The sequence below is a fragment of the Plectropomus leopardus genome, chromosome 21 (genome assembly GCF_026936395.1).
Source record: "Plectropomus leopardus strain MGB_pleo_1.0 chromosome 21, ASM2693639v1, whole genome shotgun sequence".
NCBI lineage: Eukaryota > Metazoa > Chordata > Actinopteri > Perciformes > Serranidae > Plectropomus > Plectropomus leopardus.
Genome location: NC_142196.1, coordinates 27,262,521 through 27,282,692, shown reverse-complemented (window position 1 = coordinate 27,282,692; position 20,172 = coordinate 27,262,521). Strand labels below are relative to the sequence as shown.

Genomic DNA, 20,172 nt, shown 5'->3' with positions numbered 1-20,172 from the left:
ATAACGATTAATTTTTTTTTAAAAAGTATTATTGTTTTTTTATCCAGATTTATAATTTTTTTAATTCATTATTTTATTACAATAACAATAAAAAAAATGTATTCTGTTGTAAATATAACTTTAAAACAAGGGAAACATGTAACAATGTAGTATTTTTCCATTTTCATTATATATTATTTAGAGAATTTTTATTCGTTATTTTTTTATTTTTTAGAAAAGAGGTTTAAAACAAACTGCAGAGGGTTATTTCTATTGTTTTATGTAAATGAGTTTTTCTTTTTCAGCGTATCAATACATTTTTATTTCGTAATCTCTTAATATAAATAGAGCATTAAAAGTAACGGGATTATTCCATTATTTTTTGTTTCATTATTTTTTCTCACAAAAAAGTTGATTATTCAATTTTAATTCTATTTTAATGAAATTATTTTTTTCATTATTTATATTTCAGAAAGAGCTTTAAAACAAATAATAGTGTATTCCCTTTAATTCCATTAATTTATCTGAATTATTTTTTCTTTATTTCATTATTTTACAGCATTAAAACAAATGACAGGAAGTCAACAGTCAAAGGTCAGAGGTCAGAGGTTGGCGTCGGTGTCAGTGCTCCCATCCCCCACTCCTGACAGCACCAGGTGAGCCGTCACCGTGGAAACTGTATCTAATGTATCAGCATCAGAAAACTGGTCCGTCCAGATACCACATCACACACACACACACACACACACACACATACACACACACACACACACATACCCACATACACACACACACACACACATACCCACATACTCGCAGGTCCTCACAAAGATAGAAAACGACGCCGGCTGCAGAGTTCAGATGTATTTTTGTTGTTCAGCTGTTTAAATGTTGAAGTTCATTTTTAAATTAATCAAAACATCTTCATTTGTCTGAGGAGCGAGTTACTCTGAAAACTGTTTTTTTTTTATCGAGACATCGGTGCACTTTCTGCGGCGATATCAGCACAAAAATCGATTATTTTTCACACAGACATTGCTGCGTTTGCCACCAGAATAGTGCCAAAAAAACTGCAGTTTTTCACAAAGATGTCTCTGCGTTTTCTGCCGGGATAATGCCCCCAAAAGTGGGTATTTTAAGCCAAAACATGGTCTTTTCCTGACCACAACCAAGCAGCTTTTGTGCTGAAACTGACTGAACCACACGCTCAGTGTCAATATACCTGCTGCATATAACATAAAAATGTCGTGTTCGTGGTTTACAGAAACATTTATTTTGAAACGTTGCTCGTTTCACATCACTGTCCTCATAAATCCTCAACTGTCTCACAAACAAACTGTGGTAGTAACACAGAAACAGTGTTGATGTCAGCGTGAGCGCTGAAACTGGTGGTGCTACAGCGCTCAGAGCTCAGCGCTCAGCGCTCAGAGCTCAGCGTTCAACATTCAGCGTTCAGCGCTAAAAAAACTGTCAGCGGTTGGAAGTGAGCCAAAACCAGAGAGAGAGACATCTCAGGGCAAACATCTCAAAACACTGAACTTTAGACGGCAGACGTGTTAAATTCATGGAATGAGACTTTTCTTGTCTTTCACCTCAATACGTCTCCACTATATCAGCTATATAAATCCAATGTATTGTAATTATTATTAATATTATTAACAACATTACAGCTCCCCAAAGTGTAAATTTTCAGTGTGTGTCGCCCCCTGGTGTCTGTCTGCAGTAAAGGTCATAAAGCCCGCCCCTCCATGTTAGTAAATGGACCAAACTAAAACTCAAAGTACACAACAAATACGTTTTTCCCAACGATGGTTTCTGATACTGAAGGTAGTTCTCAATATTTTTTAAAAAATCCCCAATATGGTTAGGTTTTAAAGGGTTAACCCTTTAACACCTAGACCGTCATCAGTTTTTTTGTGCACCTTTTACAAGCATTAAAACTTGAAAAGAAAATATTGGAAAAACTTGAAAAAAAAACAATGTGCAACTTGGCATAACATGCTGGGCAAACTACAAGAAATTAAGAAAAGATGTAAAAGAAAATCATCTAAAAATCTGCTGTTTGTTGGTTCTTTTTAATGGAGAGATTATATTTTTAGAAGTGTATTAAAAAAATGGGACATTTTCAGAAAATATAATAATAATAATAATAATAATAATAGTAATAATATTTACATGTTTAATCATCATGAGATATGTTTGTATATTAGCACTTTTTATGTAATTTTTAAAAATTTTTATTGTCTTTTTTGTGCTAATTTTCAGGGTTTTTTTTATTTATTTTTGTTACAAATTTTGTGCTAATTTTGAGTAATTAATTGTCAAGTTGCTCATTGCCTTTTCCCAGCGTTTTACAACAACAACAACAACAACAACAACAACACCAACAGGTTGCTCAGGTGTGTAAACCCTTTAACGCACGAACCATCATCAGTTTTCTTGTGCTGCGTTCTCTCTTTTGCTTCCATGGTGCCGGTATGTAAAAACGTGTGTAAAAACGGCTTTAAAACTACAAAAATGGCAGAGAAGTCATCACTTCCTGCTCCCTCTCTGACTGTCAGTTACCGAGCAACTTTCGTCTCCACTACACATCGACAAAAACACATTTTCAGCGTGAATGCATTTCACTTTTGCAGCCTTAAAGGTGCTGACAAGTGTATTTAAAGCAGCTTCGGTTCGAGTTTTGCGCGCTGCACGCGGTGAACGCTCCCTGTGTTTGAGGCCTCCGGCTGCAAGGCAAACAACTGTTACCTACAAATCATCCGTCACTATTGGAAACCGGTTTTTCACCCCCTCCTCCCTTTCTCCCTCCCTCGGCTTGCACCACCATCCTCCCTCCTCCTCCTCCTCCTCCTGCTGCTGCGCCTCCTGCTCGCTCAGAGCACATGTCGGAGCCGCTGCATCTCACACTTTTTTCTTTCACATCTTTTCGAGCTGCGAGAGAGAAAAAAACGGATGAAGTGCACATGTGTTTTTGAAGCTGGTTGGGAAACAGTGAGACGGAGCAGCATGTGCTCCTCATCCCCCCACACTGCCGACAGGTGTTGGCTTCATGTGACTGCCTGCCTGTCCGGACAACGCTCCAATGGAGGAGGAGGAGGAGGAGGAGGAGGAGTGTGTAAAGTTTCAACAACTGTGTCAACTCTGTGTTGGGAAACCTCAGCTCGGATCTCCTTTCTCCGGGAGACTTTGGGGAGTGTGAGGATGCCTCTTCACCTCCTCCTCCTCCTCCTCCTCCTCCTCCTGCTCTCCGCTGGATGAATGGATGAATCCACCCTTTTGTTGGCGATGGTTCGTTCCCCAGCAACGGCTCCATGGTTACAGTCCAATAAATAACATCACACTCTCTCCTCTGCCTCTCTGGTTTTCAGGATGCAGGAGACTTTTTTAAACTTTTTTTGTATTAACTTTAAAAAATGTGTTTTTTTTTGTTTGTTTGTTTTATTGTTAATTAATTGTTATTTTGGGTTTAAATGTAAATTAACTAAAGTTTCATTTGTGACTCATCTGTTTGAACCTGAACTCCCACTTAGACATTTTATTGTTCTTAAAACGTTCTGAGAACATTTCAGTAACGTTTTCAGTGGAAAGTTTTCTTTATGTTGCCAAAACGTTCTTCTTAAACTTCAGCCTTTTTTAAATTATTGTTAATATATCATATTACATTTTCATCTCATAAAAAAGCTATCTAATATTAGTTCTCAAAAACGTTTTCTGAATGCTGCTTTGAAAACATTATTCCTTTGTTCTCATGTAACGTTGTGAGAGCATTTCATAAAAGAATAATCTATGATCGGTCACAGATCATAAAATATAATGTTGCACCTCAAATGTTACGTCTTAATCAGCATTTAACCTCACAGGAACATTATTTGAAATGACAAATATCCTTAAAACATTCCCTGCTGGGCCAATGTTTAACGTTTGATTTTAGGTTGTTTCTCAGATTTTAGGACGTTTCTCAGATTTTGGGACATTAGTGTCTTATCTAGGACCTCTGTCGGGGGTGTGGGGGATCCTCCTCTGGCTCTTTTTTTGATCAACAAGCTCTATTTTGATGCTGTTTTATGTACTCTGATACCTTATGGAGACTAAAAGTACAAAAACATTTCACGGTGTGAATCACTTTATTTTTATGGTGATTTGGAAAAGTTTGAGGTGGTAAATGTCCTCGTGAGAATAACGAATGAAGTGTGAAAGTCTGACCAAGAACGCAGGTTTTGGGGGAGGTGGATGCATCAAACAAACACATGACTTTCCCGCACCCGACTATTGTTTGTGTCCTGTGTGTGCGACCCATGGACATATAAAAAACACTGGATACATCACTGGAGGCGAGCCCGGGTCACTCCTCTGAAAGTGCTGCATGAAGCCAAAAAAGCTCAATTTCTGCAGAATGACATCATTTTTCCGCATTTTGGGGCCCAGAAAGCACTAGAGACCACTGGCTGGCTTTTAGTTTAGCATGTGTGTGTGATTGTTTGTGTGTGTGTGTGTGTGTGTGTGTGTGTGTGTGTGCGCGTGTGTGTGCGCACGTGTGTGTGTGTTGAGGATGGGCTTGTTGTATCTCAATAGATTCATTTGAATTGAAAAGTGGCCCGTTGAGGTGTAAAGCAGTGATTGGATTAGTGATGTAATGCCCGTTAGCTGCTTTGCACGGTGTGTGTGTGTGTGTGTGTGTGTGTGTGTGTGTGTAATGAAATAGAGGCTCCTGCAGTCTGCCTCAGCTGCCTGTTATTTCATATGTCAACAGTACACACAGATCTGTTTCTGCTTCTCTATCAGATTCCTCTCATCACATCAGGAGGTTTAAACCTGCAGAGAAGTGTGTAAAAGTACACGGTATGGGTACTAATGTAAAGTCAAAATAGCAGTGCCACTCTGTAGATATACTCTGCAGTGAGTAAAGGTCCTGCATTCAGGATTTTAATTCAGTAAAAGCACAAAACATCAAAAACAAGATGCATGTTTAAGAGTGAGTTCTTGTCACCTCACTGCTGCAAAGAATTACTGACTTTATATAAACAAAGAAAAAATAAGTACAGTGTCTGAGAAGGTAGAAGTACAAGTGTATTTCCTTAAATGTATAATTAATCTTTTAATAATAGAAACATGCCGCAGGAGGAAAATTGCCTCGTACACCAAACTCAATGCATTTTTTAAGCGATTTAAGCACAAACTTCATTCCTCGAACACCGTGTCTTCCCATCAGCCCTACACCAAACTCACTGCATTTTTAAGGTAATTTAAGCAGGAACTACAGTCTTGGTAACATCAATTCATCCCATTGGTTCTGCACCAAAGTCAGTGCACATTTTTAGTAATTTAGGAAAAAACAAATTTCCTGGGAACAGAAAGTCCTCCCATCTGTCCTACACCAAACTCCATGCACTTTTTAAAGTAATCTAAGAACTGTGTTACGTCCTGGTAACACCAAGTCCTCTCATCATGTCTACACCAAACTCCATGTAATTGTTAAAGTAATTTAAGCCCAACATACAGTCCTGGTTCCAATTCATTCCTCTGCTTCTACACCAAACACAGTGCATTTTTTGAGTAATTTAGGCCCAAACTAACTTCCTGTTTACACCAACTCTTCCTGTTAACTTCTGCACCAAACTCAATGCACTTTATAAAGTGATTTAAGCACAAACTAAAGTCTTGTAACACCCAGTCCTCCCATCAGCAGCAGCAGGCCAAACCAGCCTGAGAGCCTCTTCCTGCTCTGCTGCAGCCGCCTGCAGGGGAGGAGGGGTGAGATGGGGATGATGGGAGGAGGAGGAGGAGGAGGATGGGAGGAGGGGTCTGTATCTGGAGATGGAGGGCTGGCAGGAATGTGGGAGAAGAACAGGACATGCAGAGAGCGGCGAGGAGTCGAGGCGCTCGCACTCCAGTTTAAATTTAGTTTCCAGCCTCTGCTGAACTGGAGTTAAAGTCCGAGCTGAGAGCTGCAGAGCACGAGACCCAACTGCCGCTGCTGCTGCCTGCTGCCGGGGGAGTTATTTATACACACACACACACACACACACACACACACACACACACACGTTTAAACACATCCACATCACTGCTGACTGGATTTAAAGCTGCTGAGGTGTGAAGTAAACTAACTTTTCTTTTAATGTTATAGTTTTTTTTGTATTCATATGACTTTATTAATTACTTATTAAAACACCTCAGGCAAAAAATACTTAAAATAATGTCAGAACATTTTTAAAATATTTTTTAGGGAATAAATGTAGTTGTAATGTTTAAATAAGATTTTCTAAATGAAAAAAACCCAACTTTTTAAGGTTTAAGGTGGTATTACTTTACCTTTAAGGGTTTTTAAAACAGCTTAAATTAGGCCTACTTTACTTTTGACTTTACTTATAAGATTTAAAGATTTATTTATTTTATTTTTAAGGTTTTAGGGTTATATTATTATTATTTTGTAATTATTTTTTACTTAATTTGAAAGATTTGTAGATGATTTGACCTTAACTGTTCCACCTTACAAATATAACTCAGTAGCTAAATAAAGTATCGTTTTACTTTTAGATATTTTTAATTATGTAACATGACTTGTTGGCACTTTTATATTTGTACATGAAACTTCTTGTAAAAATACGTAAGAAATAATTTTAAAAACATTTTAAAGAACATTTTAGACATTTGTTTGGTGATTTGATTTGATGATTAATTACTTTTAATGTTTTTTGGGGTATAAAATTATAATTTCTTTATTTTTAAAGGCACTATTTTGGTTTTTGCACACGTGTAGCATATAAAATTATTAATTATATCAGTTTTACCGTGATAAACTGTAAAAGCACAGTAAAGGAGGCTGTTTGTTGTCTCAACACCTCCCTGAAACAGTAGCACCCCCCCACCCCCAAGACTGACGGTTGGCATCCTCTCTTCCCCCTCGTGAAAGCTCGCGATATCTCCCTGTGTGCTCGCACCGTCTTGCGCTGAACCCTCGCGATATGTGCGTGAGTGCCTCCTCGTCAGTGTGGCTGCGGCGCGGATGGTTTCTTATCTTTCAGCAGCTTCAAAACTCACCGAGAGACGATAAAACAAACGTTTGCTGCAAAGTGACAGACGCGCGAGCCAGTTTATTTCGGATTATTCGGAGTTAAATGTGCGGATGGATCAACTTTGAGGAGATGTTTTGAGGTGATAAGTTAGATTTTAACTCTTTGTAAAAATGTATCATTGAGCGGGTGCGTCAAAGTTGTTACATTGAATTGTAGCTTTTTGATTTTGCGGAAATGTGACATTTAATTTGTCTCTTTTTGACACTTCCTTACAGCAGCAGAAGAAGAAGTAATCCTGTGCGTAAAGACAGAGATGCTTGGTGGCCACGTCCCCTTGGAGACTGGAGAGACAACACGTGATGAGCTTTACTTATCAGGTTTAGAGGCAGAGGGACACCGAGACACGCCGACGCACCGGGAGGACGCTGCGCACCGGAGCCCGGCGAGGAGTTAAAAAAACTACGAACATTTCCTCATCTGCGGCTCCTTTTTTGTATTTTTTTTTTCTTTCTCCGGGAGAGGAGAGAGGAAGAGAGGAGGTGGAGGAGGGAGGAGGGGAGGAGGAGGGAGGGAGGGAGGAGGAGAAGCCGGAGTAAAGTTTGTCCAAGTTTGCACATCCCTTCGGAAACGCCATTTTGATTCCTCTCCTCTCCGGAGCAAGTTTGCAGCCTCTTTCTCCCTTCTTTTTTTTTCTTCTTCATCATCATCACCATCACCATCCATCATCATAATCATCATCATCATCATCATCGCCCCCCACCACCATCATCATCCTCGCCACGATGTCTCGGCGCAAGCAGCCCAACCCCAACAAAGTCCAGCGTAAGTCTGCTCCTTTTCTCTCTCTGCTCTCTCCATCGCTACATTTCGGGGGGTGTTTTGCGCCCGCGTGCGCTCGTTTATGTCGATGTTTGTCTCGTCGTCGGGAAGTTTAGTGTGTTTTTGGGCGTTAAAGTGAAGTTTGGGCGAGATGTGGAGGGAGGGAGGGAGTTTTTCTGCCTCCTCTCCGTGTTGCTTCCTAGTTTGATGCGCATCCAAGCGGTGGAATTCAGCTCTGTCTTCCTCATTCACGGCTGCTTGTTTTTTTAAACTTTTGGTGCAACTTTATCGAAACCCCCCGCGTGCACGTTTCGGGGGCTGTTGTGTGGTGGTTTTTGCCCTCGCGGGGGAGGGTGGCAGGGGGGAGGAGGAGGAGGAGGGGAGGGGGGTCAAAGTCTGCTCGCCGCCGGAGTCGAGCATCCATATCTCGGGTGCACTTTGGTCGGAGCCTCGCTGCTAGTGGCCATGTGTGAAGCTACCAGACAGCAGAGGGTTAAAGCTGGAGGCGAGCAGCGGGGCCGCTTCCTGCGGGGCCTTTCACAATAAAAACCACCTGTTGATGCGCGAGGCGAGGTGTGCAGTTAGATTTTTAGCTCCGCTGTCACCTTGTGGGTGATTTTTATTTTGTAACTTTTAACTTTGAGGGTGCATGTTGCAGAATGTGTGCAGAAAATTGTGCAGATGGACAGAAGTGTCTCGAGGATTTGAGGACATTTGATGCTTTTTGTGCACTGCACTCTGGCACCTTATTTAAGTTTGATTCTTAATTATGATGTTAAAAAAATATGTAAGAGTAGAAAAAGTTTTTTACAACTGCTTTCATTACAACTAGAGTTGGAAAAAATAGTGTTTTTGTTAAAAGTACATAATGTCAAGTACAGGTGTGGACAGATTTTTAGATCCAGTGCATTTATCATTATTAAGGACTGTTTGTTAGTTATGGGGGGGGGACAACAACTTTTATCTTTATATTTCTGGCTTAGGGTAGGGATGTACAACTTAATTGTGTATTTTTTACTGCAAATTTTGAAGGAAAAAAAATAGGTTTCATTGTTTTGCTTGCCTCTTAAAAACTTAAGGTGATTTTTAGTACTTTTATTTTTTGTGTGATAAAACTAATACATGGTGGAGGGAGGGTCAAGGAAAAATAAAAAATCCAATGCAATATTCATATTTGTCCATTTAAGTTTATTGGGATAAATATTGCTACATATATAAATATAATTTGAGTGAATTATATTTTGGCATTATTTTCAGATGATAAAATATATTTTCCACAATTTTATATTTAAAAAAAGTAATTACTGTATCTAGTAATGTTTACAAATAAATAAAATTAATATTTCCGCATCCAACATGCTATTTTTTATCTGTTAGCCTCGGATCAAAGTTCTGAAAAATCTAAATTAAATACTTTGGCAAATTTTTCTTTTCCTGATTAATATGCATTTGTCAATCTAAGTCTGAATAGACCAAAACAACACAAATAAAGAGGTTTAAAATTGTGGTGTAAGTTTAAAATTCAGAACTTCGAGCTAAGTTTTATTTTGAAGGGCGCGTTGCCCCGTTTCCGGTTTCGCGCGGTGTTACCGCCGCGAGCTCGACGCCGCTGCCGTGACCTTGCTCAGACACATTTAGCCACAAACAGACTCTTGTTCATTTATAAACTGCGCCAACGCGGCAACGAGGTCGCGCAACATCGCCCGGTTGCTCGATGCGCGGCGACTTTTGTTGCCGTTTGGCGACTTTTCTGCGCGTTTTGGAGACTTTTGTTCCGCCGTCTCCGGTTACGCGCAGCCAGCAGCAGCAGCAGCACCGACGTGACGCCTGTTGCATCCTCCTCCTCCTCCCCTCCTCCTCCTGAGCCTCTCTTTTCTCTTTCGACATCATCCACCGCTTCAACTTCCATTTTAAACATCAACTCTCTTACGCGACGATTTCAACCGCAAACCGGCGACTTTATCGATCACCGATCACCAGAATCAGCTGAGTGACGAGCCGGTTCTCACGGAGAGGCAGTTTGCTGCAGAGTAATGCTGCATAGTTAGAAAACTACAAGAGGAGCATCGATCGCAAAAATCAAGACATAAATTTAAAAAAGGAAGAAAATAAAAGCAAAAATATTTACAATCAGGGTTCCCATGCTTATTTAAAAAATCTTAAAAGGTATTGAATTAAATAAATCTTTAAAAAAATTACATTGATCTGTAAACTCATCTTTTAAAACAAAGACATTTAAATCTATCAATAAAAATGAATAAATTCATTAAATAATCGTCATTAAAAACAGGCAGGAAGCTAGCAACACTCAGTGTATTTCATGCTAAAAGTTTTTAAGAATTAGTGGGAGTCAATGCAGCGAAATCCCACACGCAGAGTGAGGAGTACAAAATCACCAACAAACGTCACATATTTCCTGATTCTGCTCTGCCGGTCAGTCAAACCTTTTGTTTTATTTTATTGTTTTTTTTATTTATTTGATTTGAAAAAAAAATAAATTTGTAAAGTTGGCCTTCATTTTCCTCCCAGTAGCATTTAAAAGGCCTTTACTGCCTAAAAATTTCAAATTTACACCATCACACTACTATATATATCTATCTAGTAGTGTGATGGTGTAAATTTGAAATTTTTTAAAACATATTTTATTGTTTTTGAGAGCGTACAAATTGCCATACAGCACAGCAGACAGACAGTAGTAAAATTAAACGCACATATATACATATGCAAATATAAACACATTTACAGACTCTCACAAACACACAGAAACATAAAAAAACAAAGCAAAACGTGCATTTGCAGAAAAGAAAGAAATGATCGATAAATATGACTTAGTTTATTTGGAGTTCTGTTCAATAAGACTGGGGTTGGAGTTTATCGATATAAATTTTATCGATATAAAATGTTGCTTTATACACTTGATTTCGTTGGATTTGACAGAAAATAAAGCGTGCTCATATTCAAATTGACATTTATTATATTTACGTTTGGAAAAATCTGTATAAGCTTTTAAAACGCATCGTTGACTTGTGGATATTTGGATTTTGTAGCTGTTGTGTTCAGAAACCGGAGTCACTCTGCTCGTGTTCACACTCGCTCGGTGAAGGCGGTTCGGACTTTTTAGCGTCTCCTCGTCGAGGATGCTGCAGCTGCTGGATATGAAGCTGGTTTTGCTGAGTCACAGAGACTTTGTTATCAGCCGTTCGGGTCAATGATTGACGGCGAGGTTTGGTTTGGAGCTGATGAGTCGCTCCTGCGTCTCAGAGGTCCAACTGGTTAGATAACGGTCACTGTGGGATTCTCCCACTCTGAGGAACTTTAACCGAGTTTTACACAGAAAATCCGACTTTACCATGTTTTACGCTTTTAGTGCGTTTGTTGAAATCAGCCGTGAGTTTAAAACCCTGCAGGGTCCATGTGTCAACGTGTGTTTATGAAGTTAAATGGGAGTCAATGGCAGATTTAAGGCGTTTTAAGACAGTTTGTGAAATTATAGCACTCTAACAGGGACTGAGTGGATTTTGGGAATATCATTGTGACTTTACCAAACTTTCTGGAAATTTCAAGTGTATTTATGGTAGTTAAATGGGAGTTCATGGCAAATTTAGCATGTTCTAAGGCAGGTTTTACTATATGATACAAATAATAGAGACTTTTTTGGTGCATTTGTAGCCATTTGTGATTTGTAGTATCTTTGAAATCCACATGCAGGATTATTGTGAATTTATCGTGCTTTTTTGTATTTTTTACATCTGAAAATGTGCTTGTGGCCGTCTATCGTGACTTTATAGCTGCTTAAAACCTATTTTCAAACCTAAAGTCTCACTAACACTCGAATATTTGGATCTGTGTTGCATTTGTTCAGCGCGGGAGGATGTTTGTAGTACTGTTTTGGTGTTTTGCAGCATCTGAATCACAGTTATGTAGTGCAAAACAGAGTGTAGTTGCTTTGTGGTACTCTTATTTTGTAGTACTGTATCTTGAGTAACCTCTGGCGTCTTTGAGGTGCTCGCTGCTGTGTGAATGCTCTGCAGCCTGTTGCGTGTGTTTGCAGTGTTTGTGGATGGAGTGGACGCTTTGCTGAGATGATAAAGCTAATCTCTTTGCTGATTTTGGTCCTCTCCTCCTCCTGACAGAAGAGGAGGAGGTGGAAGGAGGAGGAGGAGGAGGAGGAGGAGGAGGAGGAGAGATCCGGATGAGCAGTTAGCATTCCATTACGAAATTCAACACTGAGGCCGAGCTGGGCCCTCGGCGACAGGCGCAGATCTCTCTCCCTCCCTCTCTTTCTTTCTTGCTGAGGGGGAAATTATAACTCGCCCTTCCACTCCTCGACTCCTCGTTTCATGGTTTTTAAATGGAGATGTGTGCTGGGTGTGTGAGCGGGGGAGGAGGGGGGAGGAGGGGGGAGGAATGAATCAAAACATCAAAGTCTGGCGAATTCCTCGGGAGCTTCGGCGCTAAAACGTCTTCCCTTTTTGTGTCGTGGCGACAGGAAAGGATGCTGTGAATACTGTGTGTGTGTGCGTGTGTGTGTGTGCGCGTGTGTGTGTGACCCTCCATACCTCACATTAACCCTTCACATGTTCCAGTGTGCAGCTCTGATTCATTCATAAAATAACAACCAAAGTGGCTGTTTGTTGTGTTTCTGTCAAAGCTGCTTCTAATTCTTCTTCTGTGGTGGAGGACATTTTAAAATGCTGACGGCCGATGATGTAGTCGATGATGTGTCCCGCTCTCACACACACACACAAACACACACACACACAGATACTCGCACACAAAGAGTGTCTTGTGTGCGATGGGGCATCCTCCATTGTGAGTGCTCGCTTCTTTTTTTTTTGTGGGAACTGAAGCCACACATGCACACATGCACACACACACACGCACGCACGCACGCACACACACACACACACACACGCACACACGCACACACACACACACACACACACACACAGCCTGCAGTTACAGTCATGTAAAGCCATGATGTAGCGTGAAGCGAGATGCGTGCTGTGTTTCCGTGCAGGTGTCTGAAGGTCGAGCAGAATCAGCTGATTGTGATTCTTATATTAATTAAACGAGTCGAGTTGATGCGTTCAGACGTTGCTGCTCTTTAAGTTTTGAAGTTTTGATCTCTGATGGTTAATTATTGACGTAAATCTCCTGTCAGTTTGCACGAGTGTTCCCTAAAACATTAACTAAGCAGGAATGAGACGAATATCTGAGTTTAAAGACTCACAGCAGCACACCAAAGCAGCATCAAACATCTGAGCGCCGCGTCGCGTCGTGTGCAGCTCCGCCAAAAACTTGAGTTAACCGTAAAGACGGCGGTCGTTCTGCGTGTCCGTCGCTGATTGGACGTGCTGAATCAGCTTTTAAAAAGTCGACGAAGGCCGACTTGTGCCGACAGTGTGAAACGCAGTGCAGAAACGAGGGCGAGAGATGCTCACCGATGACTCGATAGTACGAGACCGAAAACGAAACCACAAAAAATCAGAATTTTCATAATTTTCATATAATTTTGATCATTTAAATATTTATTGAAATTATTTTCTTTAATGTTTATCAAATTACTGAAGAAAAATACATAAATTAAAATAAATGATAGCCTCTATAATAAAAAAAAAAAAAAATCATGTTTTTTCATGTTTTTTATGTAAGCTAGAATATTTTTTATTTTATGTACTAATGATGGAAAATAAATAAAATGCATCATATATAATAAAAATATTTACGGAGAATGAAAAAGAAATTTATAAACATTTTTGTCCCACAACTATTTAAGATGTGTTAACATTTAAAAACCTGTTATTATCCATTCACAAATGTAGCTGTGAAAGCTTTTAGTGTTTTTTGTTTTCAAAGTGAGTTTAGTTGAATTTCTTTAATATTCCTTAAAATAAATACGACATTGGAGCACAGTTTGAAAATAAATATCAAACACATTAAACAGACAGCATGTAAATAAAAAAAATCAAAACAAAAAGTAGATTTTTGACTATTTAATTATTAAAATCAGAGTAAAGGTCAGCTTTAATTACAATCATTAGAGGCAGTATTTGAGTCATTAAAGTCAGATAATTACTCTGTGTGTGTGTGTGTGTGTGTGTGTGTGTGTGTGTCTGAGTGAGTTAATGGGGAGTTTCAGTGGGACGTTTGTGTCCTCAGAGACTGAAGTGAAGCAGCTAATTAAAAGCTCTCCGTCCTCCTCCGAGACTGTTGTTGTCTCCACATTAACCTCCGTTTACCACACACACACACACACACGCGCGCACACACACACACACACACACACACACACACACACACACACACACACACTCTGTCTCTATTGATCCCCACAGTTTCACTCATGATGAGCTCTAATAGTCGAGTGGTTAACAGACGACTCCAAACAAAAACCTGACGACCGTCTTTTGTCTCGTTTCATCTTTTGTCTGATTTGTTTCTGTGTGTGTGTGTGTGTGTGTGTGTGTGTGTGTGTGTGTGTGTTCAGCTCTCTCTTAGGACCTGAGTGGAATTTAAGTGGTTAAATAAATCTGTTTGATTGCACTTACAGTCCCCAGTGAGAAAGTCACACTTTGTTATTCGTGACCTCTTAGTTGAATCTCAGGATGCAATAAAAAAGCCCGTTGACTTCCACTGAAGTAAATAAATAAAACTGATCACACGGTTCTTAAAATGTGACTTTCAGGAATTTAACATGATGTCTTTTAAGCACCAATATGTCACTTTTTAAGCCTTAAAATGTGACTTAAAATCACTTTTTTTCTTTTTAGTGTGAATATTTAACCTTTGACTTTAAAACTTTAAAATGAATTCTATTTTTTCAGCTGTTAAAGCACGACTTTTTTAAGTTGTCACATGTGACTTTTTGAAGATTAGGTTTAACTTAAAAACATGAATATTTAAGTATTAAAATGTGACTCAGGAATTTAACAGGATTTCTTTGAAGCATCAATACGTGACTTTTCAAGCCTTAAAATGTGACTTAAAATCCCTTTTTTTCTTTTTAGTGTGAATATTTAACCTTTGACTTTAAAACATGAATTTTTAAATATTAAATGTGACTTTTGGGAATGAAACAAGATTTTTCGGCTTATATCGTGACTTTTTAAGCTGTAAAATGTGACTTTAAAACATTTGTCTTTCTAATCAAGAAAACCATCAAAAGTTGACAAGTTAGTTTTCTGTAGCGAGCGGGTCGTAGTCGTCCACGTCACCGAGTGTCGCCACATCCGACGCGGAGCGACGTGTTTGTGAGGTTTTTTAAGGCGACGGAGCGCACGGCGAGCTGCACAGAGGGGCTGATGTTACCACCTCGCTCCCTCTTCCTCCTGTAGCAGACCTCTATTTATAGACCCGCCTTTTTTAGATAAGATTATGTTCCATCCCCCGACCGAGCGGCCGAGCGACCGAGCGAGCGGCCGGCAGGAGCAGCAGCAGCAGCAGGAGGAGGAGGAGGAGGGGTTAACATGCAGCTCAGAAAGGTGTGGAGAGGAGGAGGAGCAGGAGAGGGGGTGAAAGTTGACTTCAGGAACAACCTGTGTCTGCTCTCCTCACTTCACATTGCAGAAAATCTTTTTTTCTGAATCAAAGAAGTCAGGATGACCCGAAACGACACAGCAGCAACACGTTCTTTATTTTTGCAAATTAAAATGACACTTTTTAAGTATTTAGCAGGACTTTTCCCATTTTCTTTAAAAGCAATTAAACATGGCTTTAAAAAAACACGACTTTTTAAGCTTTAAAACTTGATTTTTAATCATTTAAATGTGACTTTTGCAACAATAAAAAATTCAACTTCATTTTAAAAAAGCATTTAAATTTGACTTTTGCAACATTAAGACATGATTTAAAAAAATAATAAAAAAAAACCCCAAAACATTTAAAAAAAAATTCTTCCAGCATAAAAACCGGATTTTTTTTGTTTTTAAAGCACTAAAATGTGATTTTAATGTGACTGTTAAAAGATAAAAACATGTTTTTTTTTAAAGTATGGAAATGTGACTTTTAACCCTTTCAATTGGACTTTGAAAAGATTAAGGCATGACTTTTTTAAGCATAAAAACGTGACTCTTAAGCATTTCAACATAATTTTTTAAGAATTAAAATCTGTCTGTTTCAGACATTAAGCAGCTGTGATCATAAAAACATGATGTTTTAACAATAAAATGTGACTTTTTCAGCTTTTAATTGCAACTTGTAAGCATAAAAAGTTTTTTTATTTTCTAAGATAGAAAGTGTGACCTTATAACCTGACTTTTAATTATTTAAATGTGACTTTTTCAGACGTTAAAATGTATATAGGTGTGATTGTTTTTTAAGCCTTAAAGACTTGTGATAATTAACAAGACTTTTTCAGCTTTAACACTTCAGTGATGCTCAGATTTGCGTTGACGTTAAAAAGTGAAAACATCTTTCGTTTTTGGGGTCGAAGACGTCGCTGTGAGGCTGTGAGACGCAGCGGGCGGCGCTCAGCGGAGCGCGGCGTCGGTGCGCAGCAGCGAGCGGTCATCAGGGCGGAGGTCGGCTGATGAGGCCGGGGGATGTGCGTGACTCTGGATGTAGACGGAGAGGTGTGGAGGAGGATGGAGGACGGGGGAGGGGCGGGAGTCGAACTGTTGCACCTCCGGCCGGACCAAATGGCCGTCACCTCCCCCGTCCTCCTCGCTCCCTCAGTGAAGTTCTGCTGTTTTTAAAACAGTGATAAATTATTACAAACGGTCGTCTGACAGGAAGCGGTGTCGTAAACGCTCCTCTCGGCCGCGGATGGAGTGAGTCAGCGTGTTTTTTTTGGTGGTTTCGTCAGAGAGGTGCTCGCTGTGACTGATGGCGTGCAGGTGAGTCACAGGTGGGTCAGACGTGACGGACGTGTGCAGCAGCTGCTTTGTGGTCGAGAAACGTTAAATCTGTCAGTTGTGTTCAGGGACAGAAGAGAGGATGATGCTTATTAACCCTTTCCATCAACGTTTAACTCTGAGAGCATCACGGGACACGAACACTTTAACTTCAGCACGAAGGAAACTTTCTGTCTTCAGCACAAAACTCATTCAGAAAAAAGTGTAACGTCGCTGCAAGCTTTCAGTTATTTCCTCTCAAAACTTAAAAACGACGTTATTCTAAGGCAGGTTCAGTGAAGAAACGCTTCTTTTTATGGGATTTTAAAGTGGCGTTTAACTCCGTGAGCATCGTGAGACCCTGAAACTTTAACTTCAGCAAAAAGGAAACTTTCCTGCCTCTGAAGCGAATCTGCATTCAGAAAATGATCGTTTCTAAGGAAACATTTAAATGCCGTTTCTTCTCGTTTCTCTTAAAAATGAGAAGCGTTTAGATTCTCAGGCAGGTTTTGCAGATTGAAGGAGCTTCTTTTTTGTGATTTTAGACCAAATATTTAACCCTCAGAGCATCACAGGACTCAAAAATATCAACCAAAAGTCTGAATTCAGCAGCAGGGAAACGTTTCCGCCTCTGGTACAAAACTTCATTAAGAAAATGGTCGTTTTAAAAAAAAGTAGCGTGAAAATCAGAGCCTCCATTGCAGAAGATGTGGATGACATCATTGGTGTTAGTAATTTTTTTATTAATTTATCTACTTTATTATGTTCTTGATTAAATAAACGTGATCCGTAACATTTCAGCAAATTCAAAAAAAAACTTAAGCACTTTTTTGTTTTTTAAGAAGCTGAGGAATACAGACTTCAACTATTGATCAGTTATCAGTCTTTCAGCTGATTAATGATTGATTACCGATCGGCTGGAAACTTTTGTTCTGTAACTGTAAACGAAGCAGCGATGAAGGTAGAAACTGTCCGATTCTCACGATGCGCCGACTTGTTAGAGTCAGTTTGAAGCTGCAGGATGATCCGAATAAATCCTAAAAAACTACCAGCTCAGTTTAACGTCTGATCAATGAAGTGTGATCACCGATAAAGTGATCGATCGCCCTGAGAGCGCTGCGAGCTGAACGCTGCCGAGTGCAGACTGAGAGACAGAAGAGGATGAGCTGTAATTTGAGACGTGGGATGAATAGCGCTAAAGTAGGACACACACACACACACACACACACACACACACACACACACGCTGTGAGTTTTGCATGTCGTCTGATGGGCCTCCTCCCACACACACACACACACACACACACACACACACACACACACACACACACATGAACACACACACACACACACACACACATGAACACACACTGGGAGCCCACCAGGACTGGCTTGTGGTCTCCTCGCTGGGTTTAAATTTAGGGGGGAGACAGCTCAGATATACTGTCCCCCACACACACACACACACACACTCTCACACACACACACACACACACACACACACACACACACTCAGACCACTGTCTTTATATAGCAGTGGATACGCTAAAGTTAGAGTGAGTAAATATTACAATCTGCTGTGTTCACATTGCTGCCGTCAGCTGGTTTTCATGAAGAGGACTGTTGTTGTTGTTGTTGTTGTTGTTGTTGTTGTTGTTGTTGTTGTTGTTGTTTGGAGTTTGCATCAGCTTTTTTTTTTAACTTAAAATAGCAGAAATAAACTTTTTTTTTTTTCAATTTTCTGACATGTTAAAGATCAAACAATTAATCTATAAATAAAATATTAAGTAGAAAAAATAATGATAAAATAATGTGTAGTTGCAGCTTCAGTCTCGTGCATCTCCGTCTTTGTGGAGGTGTTAAAAAAAGATTATTTTCTGAATAAAGTCTTATTTTGCTGCTGAAGTTAAAGTTTTAGCTCTAAATGTCTGTTTATCAATCACAGAAAAAAAAGTTTTTTGAGAAAAGTAAACTAAAAACTTAAGCAAGTTAACAACTCTTGAAAATCTAACTTTAAATCCATGAAAAATATTCAGGTAAGTATTTAGAAATAGCTGTCAGATGGCAGAAAACATGCTCCTGTTCCTCATCCTGTTAAATTGATAATTTCCTGAATGTTGTTTTTTATTGGAGGCAGAAAAGTGTTATACAAATACTTAATTTAACTTTATATTTTACTGTATTTAAAATTATAGAAGTATTCTATTAAACTATATTATAACTAGTTTATGTAACGTAAGGCAGTGGCTTAATTACTTGTAACTGTAGTTAATTTAATAATTTAGTATTTTACAGTAGTTTAGAGGAGATTTACAAATATCGAGATATATATTGTGTATCTCGATAAAAATATTGTGATATTAAGTTAAAGTCATATCGCCCATCCCTGAAGCGATTAAATCTAATCTGAAAATAATTTCTGTTTTTAAAATATGATTTTCTAAATGAAGTTTTGTATTTTTAGGCAGAAAAGTGTGATACCAATACTTAATTTAACTTGACTGTAATAATACTTTCTTTAACTTTATTCTGTATTTAACATTATAAAAGTATTTTTTTAAACTTTGTCATAACTGTAATTTATTCAACTTTATTTTAAGGCAGTAGCTACTTTATTTGTAAGTTTATTTAATATTTTTGTATTTTAGTAGTTTACAGTAGTTTAGAGGAAATATATCATGTATCGCGATATAGCCTAAAAATATCATGATATTATTTTAAAGCAACGTCGCCCAGCTTATAGCAACTAAATCTGCAAATTATTAGTGTTTTTAAAATGATTTTCTGAATGAAGTTTTGTATTTGAGGCAGAAAAGTTTCCCTCCTGCTGAGTAATGATGATATTTCTAGTGACGCTCTAAGGGTTAAACGTCAGTGGAAATGTTTGAGTTTTTATTCGAGTCATTATCTCTGCTGAAAATGATAAAACGAAGACACTGAGAGCGTAATCTCTGTGCGATTTAAGGGTCAAAATGTCCCGAGCTGCAGGAACAAAACTTTCCAGTGTTTCACTCGATGCTGCGGCCTCGACCTGATGAGTTTGTCACGAACTCGGCGTCTTTATTCAGAGAAAAATATTCTCATCAAAACTGGAAACGTTCTTAATATTTTCTACAAGGTGTATTTCTGGTGAAAGATGCACATTAAACAGGTTTCGTCTGCGTGTTGAGCATCTCTGCGCTCCCGGATGAGACTCTTCCTCTTCACGCTGACGGACTTTTTCCTCCTCAAAGTGTTTTTTTGTGAAAGTTTCCTGGAAGCTCGGCAGCAGAGGATGAACTCTGACGCTTACGTAACTCCGTGTCTCTGATAATAAAGGCTGCAACCAGAGAGAGAAACTATTGTTCCTCCACTTCCTCCGTCTCCTCCGCTGCTCTCCTCATGAGAGGCTGCTCCTCTTCCTGTTAACTCCTCCTCTCATCCTCTTCTTCCGTCTCTCTTTACGGACTTTTGGGGAAATCCTCTCGGTCATTTTCTGGAAGATCGATGCCGCTGTCTGATTAATATTAAACCTGAAACCA

General features: G+C 39.2%; 1 protein-coding gene across 5 annotated transcripts in view; it reads left to right on the top strand.

Annotated features, from left to right (window-relative positions):
* Window positions 1-6,969: 6,969 nt before the first annotated feature.
* rreb1a (ras responsive element binding protein 1a) overlaps window positions 6,970-20,172 on the top strand; it is a 78,141-nt gene continuing 64,938 nt past the window's right edge. For 4 of the 5 annotated variants that reach the window (XM_088071710.1, XM_088071708.1, XM_088071712.1 and 1 more), the window contains exons 1-2: window positions 6,970-7,137; window positions 7,274-7,820. In XM_088071710.1, the coding sequence (XP_087927836.1) occupies window positions 7,781-7,820 (40 nt within the window). In that variant the 5' untranslated portion in view covers window positions 6,970-7,137; window positions 7,274-7,780. The remainder of the gene's footprint in view (window positions 7,138-7,273; window positions 7,821-20,172) is intronic. The other variant, XM_088071709.1, reaches the window with a different exon arrangement.